This window comes from Benincasa hispida, chromosome 6, assembly GCF_027475165.1.
Source record: "Benincasa hispida cultivar pf3 chromosome 6, pf3_genome.v1.1, whole genome shotgun sequence".
NCBI classification, from domain to species: Eukaryota; Viridiplantae; Streptophyta; class Magnoliopsida; order Cucurbitales; family Cucurbitaceae; genus Benincasa; species Benincasa hispida.
Window position 1 is genome coordinate 57,247,794 of NC_143483.1, and position 15,353 is coordinate 57,263,146.

The 15,353-nt window shown below is 31.9% G+C and overlaps 1 protein-coding gene across 1 annotated transcript; it reads left to right on the forward strand.

Annotated features, from left to right (window-relative positions):
* The first annotated feature begins 2,672 nt into the window (after positions 1 to 2,672).
* LOC120079567 (early nodulin-93-like) lies at positions 2,673 to 5,399 on the forward strand. Its single transcript, XM_039033794.2, has 4 exons — positions 2,673 to 3,202; positions 3,787 to 3,848; positions 4,907 to 4,982; positions 5,093 to 5,399. The coding sequence occupies exons 1-4, from the start codon at positions 3,112 to 3,114 to the stop codon at positions 5,197 to 5,199; spliced, it is 336 nt and encodes a 111-aa protein (XP_038889722.1). The 5' UTR covers positions 2,673 to 3,111; the 3' UTR covers positions 5,200 to 5,399.
* The last annotated feature ends 9,954 nt before the right edge of the window (positions 5,400 to 15,353 follow it).

Genomic DNA, 15,353 nt, shown 5'->3' on the forward strand with positions numbered 1-15,353 from the left:
CAAACATGGCATTTGGGGTAGATTCTTTTCTTTGTCCCAATATGTGAGATAGTACAATCAAACTTCTAAGTTCGATTTTGAAATCGATAGTATAAATATCATCAATTAAATTATGCTCATTTTGACATCGGGTGTGGTTATCGTTTAAAAAAAGAGAATAGTTATTTATTTTATGCATTAAAATGCACATAATGATTATGGGCACCATCAATTTGACAAAGGTTGGATGATTATACATGCATGACTAGAAGATCTGAGTGAACAACGTCGAGACATTAGGTTCGAAAGTCGCCATGTTGTTGTAAAAGGTAGAAATTTCATGCTATGAAGTTTATAAGTGTTAATTGACAAGACATTTGTATGTAATCAACTCAATACTTACCGCAATATATACTCCACTCGTGAAAGCACGCAATGCTATTTTAAATGTTACTTTATGTGTGGCGTTTTCAACTTTAGGGACAAAACATCGTGACACTACAAAAAATTCTTTATGTATATGATGTTTTGTTCTAAAGTTTTTAGTGTGAATGAAAATTAGCATGACGTGTGATAGTTATAAAGAGATCAAAGGTTGTAGAACCCTCTTGTTAGCTTGTTTTCTGTGTGTTGTGTTGAGCGAGAGTCGTTATTTATTATTTTGTAAGCTTAAGTAACCATTAGCGTCACGCTTAGAAGGTAAAGATACCGATAACTATTATTGTGGATCGAACTAATAGAAAAGAAAAGAAAAAGTTGAAATGAGAGAAGAGATAGGAGAAGAAAATAAAAAATAAGACAGAAAAATAAAGGAATGATAAATTTTCTAAGCATTATAATGTCTTTTTATCTAGATGAATTATTATTCATTTTTTCTCTTCATTAAGAACTCCCAAACAATAAGAATAAAATTAAAGTAACAATATCAAAATTAAGATTTAAAATCATTAAAAAATGAGGAGAAAAACCTCTTTGTTGTGCCAATGTGCCACCCACCTAGATTTGTCAAAAAAACACTTTTTTTTTCTTTTTTACTTTAAAAAAACACACTCTTTTTAAGGCATCTTGAGAAGCCCATTGGTACTCAAACAAGAGCAAAACAATCAGAAAGTTCAGCCATTCAATTTGACACGTGTCCCAATCCTATGCAAAGTTTCAGGTTCATAGAATCAAAACTCAAAAGCACCCATGGTTTTTAGAACAAGCTCTCATGTCTTCCACCATTTAATTGCAATCTCCTAGATTTTCTTTTAAAAGAAAAAAAATTAATAATAAAAACATTTTTAAAAAATATACATTTTATATTTTAATCCATCTTTTTAGACTTTTTTTTAATCTTCTAATCACATTAAAAATAGTTTCCATAGTCTGTTTTAACCCAAAAAAAAAAAAAAAACAGAAAATCTATTTAGTAGTAAATATTTTTAAAAAATAGTATGAGAAAATAAAAGTTTAAGAATATATATAGAAACATGAATTCCTTAAACTAACCAATTGTATATAATTAACAATGTGATACAATTTTAAATTAGTATGTCATTTTATAAAAATTGTAAATACAAGAATAAATCCAAATAACCCTTTGATTGAGTTTTTAATAATTACTGAATTCTATTAGAAATATCGTTAGTAATTAATTTATGCATGAAAATGAGTGAAGTGAAAGAAATAGACCAACATTCATATTATCACCATAATATATAGATCTTCAACTTCTTAAAGTTCATTATTATTTTCTGAAAATATAAAAAAAACGATAAAATATTATTATTATAGAAATATATGGGCATTAAAATATTACTACAGTCTAAAATACTAAAAATTATTTAAAAATAATTTTACTTCATGGATTCTTGGATCACGAAAAATAAAAAAGAAAGAGAAAATGCAATACAGGATAATGGTGTTGGATGGTTTCTTGTAACGTACGGACCAGCTTCGTTTTCAACAGTTACAAGTCGTGTTAGGGTCAGGAAATTACTTTAATACCCTTCTTCATTAATATTTATATTCTTATTTTAGGAAAATCAAAATCAATTTCTTGGTTTGAGTTTTTGGTAAGACAGCACATAATTGGTGAGGATAATTTCTAGTTGATTTGATTTACTTTTTACAAAGATAAATTGGAGTTTTTTTATTAACTAATTTAGACATATACGGAGGTTATGGGATCTTATAAATAAATAATGTACAAAACCTCATATTAGTTAAATTTTAATTTGTTTGTTTATTTATTATATTTAGCGACCAAGATGCATTTGTAGCAATAATTTATTGATTTTTTTTAATTGAACACTTAATGAAGGTTGTGCATGCTTAATTACATACTTTAACTGAAACAAACAAAACTCAACTAGTATATAATATAGGTTAGCAACTAAGATGATGGTGGTTCCAATAAATTTTTCTTCATAGTTTAAAATAAGTTGAATAAGGTATCTAAAATTTTCATTATGTTTTGATGAGTTCATGTTATTAATTTATTAATTTAACGTTTACGCCATCACATGTACAAATAGTCACTTGTTAATAAGTAAAGATAATTATTGAAATTTAGTCGACAAAAAATTCAAATTTTTTAAGTGATAAGTACTATTGATCACTCGATTAATTAGTAAAAAATCTTCCTAACTAGTACCACAATTAAAAAGAAACCAAAAATATATATGTATATATATATTCTCTCTCTACTTGAGTAGAAAGTAAAGCATCAAAGCATAATCTAAAATGAGAGAGAAATTTTCCCACCAAAAAAAATATATAAAAAAAAATAAATAACAGAGGCGAATAAGAAGTGAGGGGTATAAATGGAATTTTAATAAAAATGAGGGACATTTTGGGGAGGAAGCTCCAAAGAATCAACCAACTGCAACAGAAACCAGATGGAAAGAGAAGAAAACAAGAGACTGTGAGAGACACTGGAATTTGGGAAAACCATCAAACTCTCTCCTACCAATGACACTATCTGAGCTTCAATCCTTCAAAATCACTTCCCTTCATTCATTCATCTTAAATGATTATAAATACAATTCAAACCATTTTTCAATTTTCACTTCAAACTCAATCTTCCTCAATCTTCCTCTGTTTTCTTACTGACTCTGTAGCGTTTTTTGGTTTCTTGATCTTCCAACAATGGCGAAGAATGTGGCTCAGGCCTTTCTCGAGAGGAAAAATCTGGCCTCGCATGACCCTAAAGTGGCAATGGCAAAGCGGTGTGCTAAAGGTATAGCTTTTGATTTTTTTCTTTTTCTGGGATTTTTTACGAGGGGGAAAAAGGTAATGGGTATGTATGGTTTTTACTTGCTTTGCTTTGATGATACCACAATGTGATGTATTTGATGAGTTGGGTCGTTGAAAATAGTGGCTGATTGATCATAATAATGGGTTTAAGATTTGGTCTTTTGATACTGCCTTTTAGCTGTTCGACGAAATTCCCCAAAGAGGGATTTGTTCCTTAAGCTTCAAGAATGAATTGAAAGTAAAGGTGTTCTTTTTTAATATGATTGAGGGGCCATTTCCAACTTCCGCCACCAACTCTTCTTTTTTAGTTAATGATTTAAGGTAAAAGCTGAAGAGAGAGATGGGATTTGATCCATGCGCATGTTGATTGGATATATGCTGCATTTTTTTACTGATTTGATTGTTTTGATCGATTGGGTGGTGGACCATGATCTACTTCAGATTATGTGCCGTGAAAATAAGTGATTTCTGAGATGTTGTGTTTCTAATAATTTCTCTTCATGAATTTAGCTTTTATCATAAGTATCTGAAGCTAATGGGTAAGGATTCTTCTTTTCTGATGGACAGAGGGTGTGATAGCAGGAGCAAAAGCAGCTGCTATTGCAAGTATTGCCACTGCCATTCCCACTGTAAGTTCCCAACTTCATAATTCACATATAGATGCTTTATCTCCCCTTTTTGGGGAATTATTGATGTCACTCATCAGCTTCTGCTTTTTATGATAAAAATATGGCCAAATTAACTGAAGAACTAAATCCTCAACTGATGTAGATTACCTTAGGAGGCATAACTCAATCCTGAAATGATAGGGATACATGGTTTTTTTGATCGAGTCTAGCTCTGTCTTAAATAAATAAATAAAAACATTGGTTAAGATTTTGAAGATTACTTTCTACTTTTTTTACCCTAAAGTTATGCATCTTAAGAAGGTAAAATTTTGTCACTCCCACGAAAATTGCTAGAACTTCCCCTGATCAGAATCAAGCACCACAGCTGCCCTTACATCCCTCAAAGTGGTGTAAAGCTAGCAGCTTCTGGCCACCATGTCCTTTGACCCATACTGAGAGAGGTTATTTAGCATGTTTTGGAGTGATTTTGAAATAATTAAAATTACTTTGTCATGTAACCATTCAAAATCAATTCTTATGATATGAAAATTTAGTATTGAAGTGTAAAACCAAACATCAAATTAAAAGTATGATAGGATTGAGTCACCATGAGTTGCCCTTTCACCCCTTGTGGTGGTGTAGAGCTAGCTGTTGCTGGCCGCCACGTTCTTTGACCCGAAGAATGAGAGAGGCTACATAGCTTGTTTTGGACTGATTTTGAAATACTTAAAATCATTTTTTCATGTTGTTAGAAGATCTTGAATCTATTATCTGGCACTTTGAATGACCATGCACTATGCTCGTGGATGTAACTAACTCGCTTTTAGTGAACCACGTTAATCTCTCTGTCGATTTTTCTACTATTTACTTAACTCGCTTTCTTTGATTGTCTTTTTTATAACACATGTAATGATTCAAAATCAATTTGTATGTAAAATCTTAGTACAGAAGTGAAACCAAACATTAAATTGATTTTAAATGAATGATCAAAAGTATGTTTGAGAGTGATTTTGAATCAAAATATAAAAGAAATTAGAGTTAAGGGAGCCAATCCATAACTAGAATTGATTATGTTGCAGTTGGCCAGTGTGAGGATGCTGCCATGGGCTAAAGCTAATCTAAATCACACAGCTCAAGCTCTCATCATTTCCACAGGTTTTGTAACTTTTTCTTCTTACCTCTTTAGCAGCCAAGTCATTATATGGTTTCATTCGCTTTTCTTTACTAAAATGGAAAAAAGGCTTGATTTTTCAATTCAATGGCAGTGGCTGGAGCAGCGTACTTCATAGTGGCTGACAAGACGGTTCTAGCAACAGCAAGAAGAAACTCCTTCAAGCAAAAACCCAACACTGAAGCATATGAATTCAATTGAATGATCAGCCTTAAAAATTTGAGGGTGTAGCCATTGGAAGAAGCTAACCTCATCTGGATTTGAGGGCAGGCATTGAAGGAAGCTAGCCATCTCAATATTTACATGCTTTTGCTCTTTTAAATTTACTCTTCGATTTTGTACTAAGAAAATCTATGTAAATCCATTTGCTATTAGAATAAATAAAAATGGGTTTTCAGAAATTTGTCTCGTTAAATTTTTTTATTCAAATGGGTTTTCAGATATTTGTCTCGTTAAATTTTTCAAATGAGGTGGTTCGTTTTACTTTCATATACCACAAGTCATAAGGAAAATTTGCCAATCCAATCTTTTCCTTTTGTGGTTTATTTAGATGATAGTATGGGCGTCTTCTAAGATATTGAAAAAAAGGACATTTCTACTTGATAGTGTTTTTAGTCATTCTTCTTAAAATTATTTAGATACATCTCGAATTGCACCATCTTTATATGTCATTGACATGTAAAAAATTCTTGTTACTTCTTTTTTGAAATATTTTTAATTTATTTTGTGTGTGATGAGAGTGGAATGCATAAATGTGGATGTATTTTATTTTTGACATGCACACAAGTATTACTTAAAAAAATTGATGTTATTTTATTTTAATTTAGGTTGGTATCTAAAGTTCAATAATTATTCTATTTAGATCTTTCAAATACTTTGAGTTAAGAAAAAAATATGTCTTTGTTGTTATTTTAAAAAAATATTATTTGATGTTTATATAGTTAGTCATATAACGAAGTGTTGAATTATCAAAATCTACTTCATTTTTTATTATAATTAAAATTAAATCATGTTTGTACATTGTAGTTAATTTAGTCTCTTACCATTAAATCAACAATATGGAAGAAATTGACTCCAATGCCTGGTTTTACACCTTTTCTCTAACAAAAGAAACTTATTTGCAAATCTTCAAATATTTCCCTTTTCCTTGATGTAGGTTGATTTTGGCCAAACCACGTACGTACTGTGTTCTATTTCTTCTTCTCTTTCTTCATCGATCTATATATGTATCATTAAAATTTCTTGTAAAACGCCATTAGAGAGAAGCTTGAGAATTAGAGAGAGTGAGAGACATCTGAGAGTAAGAGAGAGATATTTTTCTGTTCAAATGAAATTAAAATTCTTTTCCATTTAATTTTGATTCAAAAGAAATCTCACCCACGTGTTGACAAGCTTGAGAGACGTGGCCAACTCTTCTCCTCATACTTCATCTACCATCGAGCTTCCTTGGGCTTTCTCTAGTTCAGATTACTTCTCATTAAGGCCTAAAGATCACAACAACCCAACAAAAGTGGTATCAGATAATCAAGATAATCAAGAAAACAATTCTTAAAGGTTCAAGACTCATAATTCAAATTGAAAATGGTAGTGGAAAAGTTCGAGATAGAAAAATTTGACGGTAAGGGCGAGTTCAGCTTGTGGAAAGCCAAGATTAAGGCTATTCTTAGTTAGCAGAAAGCCCACAAGGCTCTTCTGGACCCATAAACTCTTTCAGCCACAATTACAACACAAGAAAGGGAAGATATGAACTTGGCAGCTTAAAGAACTTTGGTTTTGAACCTCAGTGACAATGTCCTTAGGCAGGTAATAGACCAAGATACTGCCTACAAGATATAGACCAAGTTGGAAGGCCTCTTTGCCACAAAAGACCTTCAAAATGAAAAGTTCTTGGGGAAAAAGTTCTTCACATTCAAGATGGATTTAGCAAAAACACTCAGATAATCTAGATGAGTTCAAGAAGATAGCGTCTAAATTAAAAAATCTTGATGAGAAATTAGGTCATGAAAAATGAAGCATATGTTCTTCTGAATTCACTTCTGGATGCCTACAAGGAAGTGAAAAATGCTTTGAAGCAGGGAGTCTATTACTACTTGTAGATTTGTGTATAGTATGGGTGCTTTAGTTATAATTATTTTAACTATTATTGTTAAATGTTCATTCCTTTTATAATTACTTTCCTTTGTTAGAATACCCCTTGTGTTATATTTACTCATTATTGACTCCTCTTTTGGAATAATAAGAGAAAATTATATAGTTCTAAAAAAAATTATCATGGCGTCAGAGCCAACAAAATAAAAGCCTAACCCTAGTCGCTGCTACCGCGACCATCTCTCCTTGCACTCCCATCCATTGACCAAGTCCGACAATGTCAAATCCGTAAGCTTAGATTCGCACACCTCAGATCCATTTGTCGACCAAGTCCAGCGACGTCCCTGCTCTTGTACTAGGCATGTTATGCCCTAGTTTATTGTTTTGTGTACTTGTATCTTATACACTCCAGTAACTTTAGGAAAAGTGGGAGATTGTTGGGGTTGATGCCCTAAATCTCGTAGGGTCCTATAGTTTGTAAACTTTGTTTATAAAATATGCGATATTTTAGTTGCATTAACCACAAACCAATAAACTAACATCGAAGATTATCGTTGTAACTTAAACATGTATGTGGAGACATACAGATGGATCATGTTTAAGTGATAACCTAAATGGTTTGTAATATATGGATAAGGTTGAGTACTTTATTCTGGTGACACTACGAGTATGGCCTGTTTTGTAAGTGTTACAAATGTTGTAAAGTGCTACAAATGATCTAATCCTGATCATTCATGTATTAGACACGCGAACGGAGATATTCTATACTAAGGAGTTTATATACGACCGGACCATAAAATGTTTAGTCTCATTATATAACACCGTTCATAATAGAGACTTTCATTTTAACAAGATGATCATAGGTAACATGAGCTTAATACTGAGTGAGTTGTGAACTCTTGCCTATGAGGGTGGTCCTTTGATTTGTATGGCTGAGAGTGTCCAGATCATCGACTCAACAAGCCTACCATTTTGGGGATTGGTCTGATCGGGGAGCTGGGAACATAACTACACAAGATGAAATTCACTCCTTTCCCGAAGCAGGGATAAGTAGATAAATTGCTCCATTAAGGGCTAATTCTGGGTCTTGAACAATGTGGTGTCACACCCTCTCCTGGCCTAGAGAGGGGTTTAGTCATAGTAGAACTATGATCTATTGTTCATTAGAGGGATCAATGGTACTTAAGAAATTAGAGATAACTATAGGGGCAAAATGGTAATTTGGCCCAGCTGTACTTACGAGCAATTTATGAAGGGTCATCGTACTATTGATTGGTTATATCCAATGGACACAAAAATATATCTGTAGTGCGTAGAGTGCAGCTGTCGGTCTTTAGTGGAATACCTAATAGTTAATAGATGGTGGATAATGTAATTAAAGAGTTTAATAAATTATTCATGTACCGTTGGAGCTTCAAGCTATAGGTCCATAAGGTCCCCTCGGTAGCTCAAAAGAATTTAGTTGAGAATCAGTTTTTGGGTTAATTTGAATTGTTCAAATTAATAAGAGAGAATTTAATTATATATGATATAATTAAATTGATTCAATTATATATGATATAATTGACATAATGTATTTGATTTTGATTGAAGGAATAAAGATTTGAATGTGATTCAAATATATTTTCTATGAATGAGATTCATAGTTGTTAATTTTAATATAAATGTGATTTATATTAAATGCCATAAAATAGAGAAAAAGAACTATAGTTTATAGGCACATTATCAAACTTTAATCCAAAATCACAAAGAGTTTGTTTCATCCAAATAATTTGAGCACAACAACTAGTAACTGCAATATATTCTGCTTCGGTAGTGGATAAGGCAACCGAATTTTGCTTTTTATTAAACCAAGAAACTAAGAAACTACCAAGAAATTGACAAGTCCCACTAGTACTCTTACGGTCAAGTAAATTACCGCGAAATCTGCATCGGAATATCCTAACAAATTAAATTCAATATTTCTAGGATACCATGAGCCTAAATCAATAGTACCAAGCAAATATTTAAAAATTCTTTTAACGGCATGTAAATGTGATTCCTTAGGACAAGATTGAAATCTAGCACAAAGACATACACTAAACATAATATCGGGTCTACTAGCGGTTAAATAAAGTAAAGATCCAATCATACCTCTATAAGTTTTTATATCCACACACTTACCTTTTTCATCCTTGTCAAGCTTAGTGGATGTGCTCATAGGAGTTTTTGCAATTTTACCTTCATTGAATTTGAACCTTTTGAGCAAATCCCTTGTGTATTTTTCTTGACTTTTGAAAATATCATCCTTGAGTTGTTTGATTTGGAGTCCAAGGAAGAAGCTAAGTTCTCCCATCATACTCATTTCAAATTCACTATGCATAAACTTAGAAAATTCTTCACACAAAGATGGATTAGTAGAACCAAAAATAATATCATCCATATATATTTGTACTAAAAGCATATCATTTTCTTTAGTCTTAATAAAAAGAGTAGTATCAATTTTACCCATTTTAAATCCATTCTCAAGCAAGAAATTACTAAGTCTATCATACCAAGCTCTTGGAGCTTGTTTTAAGCCATAAAGAGTCTTTTTCAACTTATAGACATGATTAGGAAAATCAAAACTTTCAAACCCTGGAGGTTGTTCTACATAAACTTCCTCCATGATATAACCATTTAAAAATGCACTTTTCACATCCATTTGATACAAAATGAAATTCTTATAAGAAGCAAAAGCAAGCAACATTCTAATAGCTTCTAATCTAGCAACGGGTGCAAAAGTTTCTTCATAATCTATTCCTTCCTCTTGACAATAACCTTGAGCTACAAGTCTAGCTTTATTTCTAATGATATTTTCATTTTCATCCATTTTATTTCTAAAGACCCATTTAGTTCCAATTATAGAAGCATGAGAGGGCCTAGGGACTAACTCCCAAACTTTATTCCTTTCAAATTGATTTAACTCTTCTTGCATAGCTAAAATCCAAAATTCATCATTTTCGGCATCTTTAAAACTTTTTGGTTCAATTTGAGAAACAAAAGCAAGATTATTAAACATATTAAGAGATGAACGAGTTTTCACACCTTGTTCGGGATCACCAAGAATTAATTCTTTGGGATGGGAAGGAGCATACCTCTACTCTTTAGGCATGGATGAAGAACCAACTTCGTTCTTTTCGATTAAGCTCACCTCTTGCTTACTTGAAACAATTTCTTTGCATTTGTCACTAACAAGTAAATCTCCAAAGTTTCCTTTTAAAACATCACTATAAATAAGCTCATTAGAAATAACATTGCAAGATTCATCAAATACTATATGCATAGATTCCTCAATTACTAAAGTTCTTTTATTGAAAACTCTATAAGCTTTACTAGTAGAGGAATAGTCAAGGAAAATACCAACATCCGTCTTAGAATCAAATTTTCCAAGTTTTTCTTCGTTATTCAAAATAAAACATTTGCAACAAAAAACTTTGAAATACCTAATATTTGGAATTTTGTTATGCCAAAGTTCATAAGGAGTTTTATCCAAAGAATGTCTAATTAAAACTCTATTTAAAACATAACAAGCGGTGTTAACGACTTCCGCCCAAAAGTATGTAGGTAAACCATACTCATGCAACATTGATCTAGCAAATTCTTGCAAAGTACGATTTTTCCTTTCAACTACACCGTTTTGTTGAGGAGTTCTTGGAGCGGAGAAATTATAAGAAAAACCATTTTCTTCACAAAAAGTTTTAAAAGCATTGCTATCAAATTCTCCTCCGTGATCACTCCTAATTATAGAAATCAAAAAACCTTTTTCATTTTGAACTCTCTTTGCAATACTAGAAAAGCTTTTCAAAGCATCATCCTTGTGTTTTAGCATGAAATGTAAAATTTGTTAGTTTAAAATTTGGAGAGGAAGATGGTTTATATAGAGATGGAAAATTTTTTAGAAACCACAATTAATTTGGACCATTGGATTTTGGAAAAGAAAAATCAATGATAGAGATTTTAAACTAAACTAATCGTTAGATACAAACAAAATATAATATTAAATTTATTTTCTTTTGAAATTCATTTTCTTTTTAAAATTAATCCAAAAAATAAAAAAAAAACATACCATGTGTCAAAAACTAGCCGTTAGACACAAACATAAAATAATATTAAATTCATTTTCCTTTCAATTCATTTTCTTTTTAAATTCATTCTTTTAAAGTAAATCAATAAATAAAAACATACTAGGTGTAAAAAACTAGTCGTTAGACACAAACATAAAATAATATTAAATTTATTTTCCTTTTAAATTTCTTTTGAATTTCAATTTTTTTTTATTTTAAATCAATCCAAAAATCAAAAGTTCATCATATGTTAATCTCTTAATGATCCACCACTCAACCAATATGTTGCCACATGTCTACATGTAAATGGTCTGGTTATGCCACATCATCACCACGATATTTTCTCTATAGACTTGTTTCGGTCATATCGTCTTCGTTTTAGCTCCGATTTGAGTGATTCAAGAGGTGATAGAATCGTTGTTCCGAGCTCTACGCTATGGATATATTAAAAAACTAAGATTTTTAGTAATTAAAAATTGAGTTTGTTATCATCAAAACATTGATTAATTAATTAATTAAAATTAATTAATTTGAGATTAAGGGCCAAAAAGCTAACAGGGAGCTCGGAACTCAGCTATAAAGGATGGAATTCACTCCTTCCCGAAGCAGGAGTAAGTAGACAAATTGCTCCCTTAAGGGCTGATTATGGGTCTTGAACATGTGGCGTCACACCCTCTCCTGGCCCGAAAGAGGTTTAGTCATAGTAGGACTATGATTTATTGTTCATTAGAAAGATCAGTTGTACTTAATGAGTTAGATGTAATTATAGGGGCAAAACGGGTATTTGGCCCAATTGTACTTACGAGCAATTTGTGAAGGGTCATCGTACTGTTGATCGGTTATATCCAATGGACACAGAAATATATTTGTAGTGAGAAGAGTGCAGTTGTCGGTCTTTAGTGGAGTGTCTGATAGTTAATGGATGGTGGATAATGTAATTAAAGAGTTTAATTAATTATTCACGTACCGTTGGAGCTTCAAGCTACAGGTCCATAAGGTCCCCTTGGTAGCTCAAAAGGATTTAGTTGAGAATTAGTTTTTGGGTTAATTTGAATTGTTCAAATTAATAAGAGGCAATTTAATTATATAATTATATATGATATAATTGACATAATGTATTTGATACATTATAGTTTAACAGAGGGGATAAAGATTTGAATGTGATTCAAATATATTTTCTATGAATGAGATTCATAGTTGTTAATTTTAATATAAATGTGATTTTTATTAAATACCATAAAATAGAGAAAAAGAACTATAGTTTATATTGTATATGATGCAATATTAAAACTATATGTTCTAAATATAATATGATAAGTTGGTTATCATATTTAGTTATATTATTTATTATTTTGAATAATAAATCCTATTTTCTCTCCAACCACTTTAATGGGTGGTTAGTTTATTTTTTTTTGCAAAAGGAATAAAAAGAAATTAGTTTTTTCCCCTTCCACACAACACATCTATACGACTTTTGAGAACCTGTACGATAGAGTTTTTTACAAAACGATCGAGGTGGTTTCTATACGATAGAGTTTCTTCTCAATCTTCTTCCTTCTCCAAACTCAAAATCCCTACTTACCAAAATAGTCAGAGCCCACAATTCCTGGACTCTCACCTCGAGTATACCAAAGGTTCTAAGTGGTGGTGTATTCCTTTTGGTTCATGATTTTCTTGAAGTGGGTCTTCAAATTTGCTGTTTGTTGAGTTCGTGATAGTTCGAGGGATTTACGAGAAGAAACGTTCTTCAAAGGTATAATCTCTTGAACCTTTTTTCTTGTTTAAAAAGCATGCTGTAATTTTACTTAGAATGTATAATTTGTTTGTTTGCTATAAATTCGTGTTTTTAATCTAAGTGGAATTTGGACGATCCACTTCTGCTCAAAGATCTCTTTAAATCGAGTTCTTCACCTATAGTTTGTAATTGTATTGTACAAATATTTTATTTATTTAATTAAATATGAGATGTTTTATTTGACATTTAGTAGCATTAAACACATAAACCAATAAACTAACATCCAAGGTTATCTTCTGTAGCTTAAACATGTATGTAGAGACATGCAGGTGGATCATATTTAACTAATAATCTAAATAGTCTGTAGTAGATGGATAAGGCTGGATACCTTATCTTGGTGACATTACGAGTACGACCTACTTTGTAAATGTTACAATTGTTGTAAAGTACTATAAATAATCTAATCCTGATCATTCATTTAGAGACATGTGAGCAGGGGTATTCTATATAAAAAAGTTTGTATAAGACCAAAGCACGAAATGACTAGTCTCATTATATAACATCGTCCATAGTAGAGATTTACATTTCACTAGGATGACCATAGGTAACATGACCTGAATTTTGAGTGAGTTGTGAACTACTGTCTATGAGGGTGGTCCTTTGATTAGTATAGGTGAGAGTGGTCAGATCACCAACTCAATAAGCCTAGCATTTTGGGGATTCGTCTGATTGGGCTCGATATCAGGGTAAGTAGATAAATTTCTCTCTTAAGGACTAATTTCGGGGCTTGAAAAATATGGCACCACACCCTCTCTTGGCCTGAGAGAGGTTTGATCATAGTTGGACTATGACTTATTATTCATTAGAGGGATCAGTGGTACATAAGGAGTTAGATGTATAGGGGCAAAATGATAATTTGGCCTAGTTGTACTTACGAACAATTTGTGAAGGTCATCACACTGTTGACTGGTTATATTCAATGGACACAAAAATATATTTGTAGTGCGAAGAGTGCAGCTATCGATCTTTAGTGGAGTGTCCGACAGTTAATGGATGTTGAGTAATTTAATTAAATGAGTTTAATTATAAAAGTACCATTGGAGCTTCAATTTACAAATCCATGAGGTCCCCTGTAGCTCAACAGGGATTAAATGAGAATCAATTAATTATATGTGATATAATTGATTTAATTTAATTACTATAATGTATTTCATACATTATAAAGTTTATTTGAGAGGAAATAAATGTTTGAATGTGATTCAAATATTAATTATGTGAATGAGATTCATATAATGAAATTTAATATAAATAGTATTTATATTAAATATCTTTGTTGAGAGAATTAAAATTATAGGTTATATTGTATGTGATACAATATTAAACCATAAGTTATATGTTATATATGATATAATATTTGGTTATATATATTATATTAAAATTAAAATTATTTTATTTTCATATTTTGAAATTAAGGGAAGGAAATAACTTCCCTCCTCTATTCACTCTCAACCAATCTACGTGAGTGGGAGTGGTGCAATGGGTGGTTATCATCTTCTTCTCCATTTTTTGTTTTTCAATAGAGAACAACCCCTGCAAGTTTTTTCTGAGAAAAGGTTCTCAGGCTCTCACTCTCTTTCATCTAAAAAATAATTATCTTTCCCTCTCCTAAAAAATCACAGAGCCGACAAAACTCTTGTGATTCTCATCCCAGAGAATACAGAGGACTCATTCGTGGTAGTGTTCATTTGGACATTTTGTTCGCAATTGTTCATGACAGATCCGTAGAATGGAAGTGGTTTTCTTGAAGAAAAGTTCTTAAAAGGTAAGGGTTCTCTTACTCAAATTCTCTGTATTTCCATTTATTTTAGTAGGTCATGTCCACCTCAGGTGTTGAGGGAACCTTGACGTAGTGGAAAGATTGTGAACCCGCCTATTCGTTACATGGGTTTAATAGAAATCCTAGCTATGGTAGCTAATGAAGATGCTGAGAATCCATTCTCTACAAGAGAAAACGAGATGCTAATGGGAAGGTGCAAACCTTCAAGGCAAGACTTGTGGCAAAGGTTATACCCAAGTTGAGGGAATCGACTATGAGGAGACTTTCTCACCTGTTGCCATATTGAAGTTGAAGGAAATCGATCACACGGATTTCCATGAGCAGCGGAAAGATCATTCCAAATTACAATCATGTATGAACTTTACAAATTATAGTCCAAAACACAAACATACGGTTATGCATTCATTACAGAAATTACAGCATGAAACAACAAAAATCAAGGAGAAATCTACACACATTTGTAGACTCATCTTCACGCCCCTTGCTCATGAACGTTCGTACACAGCAACCTCAAACACTCATCCAATATGACCGCTATACAACACGAACACCACACACTCGAACTCAGCTATTAACTCGGTCACGAACACTCCAACAGCATGAACGACCT

Bases quoted from the DNA above. Each gene is read 5' to 3' on its own strand.
- LOC120079567 (XM_039033794.2), top strand. From the start codon at position 3,112: ATGGCGAAGAATGTGGCTCAGGCCTTTCTCGAGAGGAAAAATCTGGCC. The intron at 3,849-4,906 runs GTAAGTTCCCAA...ATTATGTTGCAG, and splicing joins TTGCCACTGCCATTCCCACT to TTGGCCAGTGTGAGGATGCT. The intron at 4,983-5,092 runs GTTTTGTAACTT...ATTCAATGGCAG, and splicing joins AGCTCTCATCATTTCCACAG to TGGCTGGAGCAGCGTACTTC.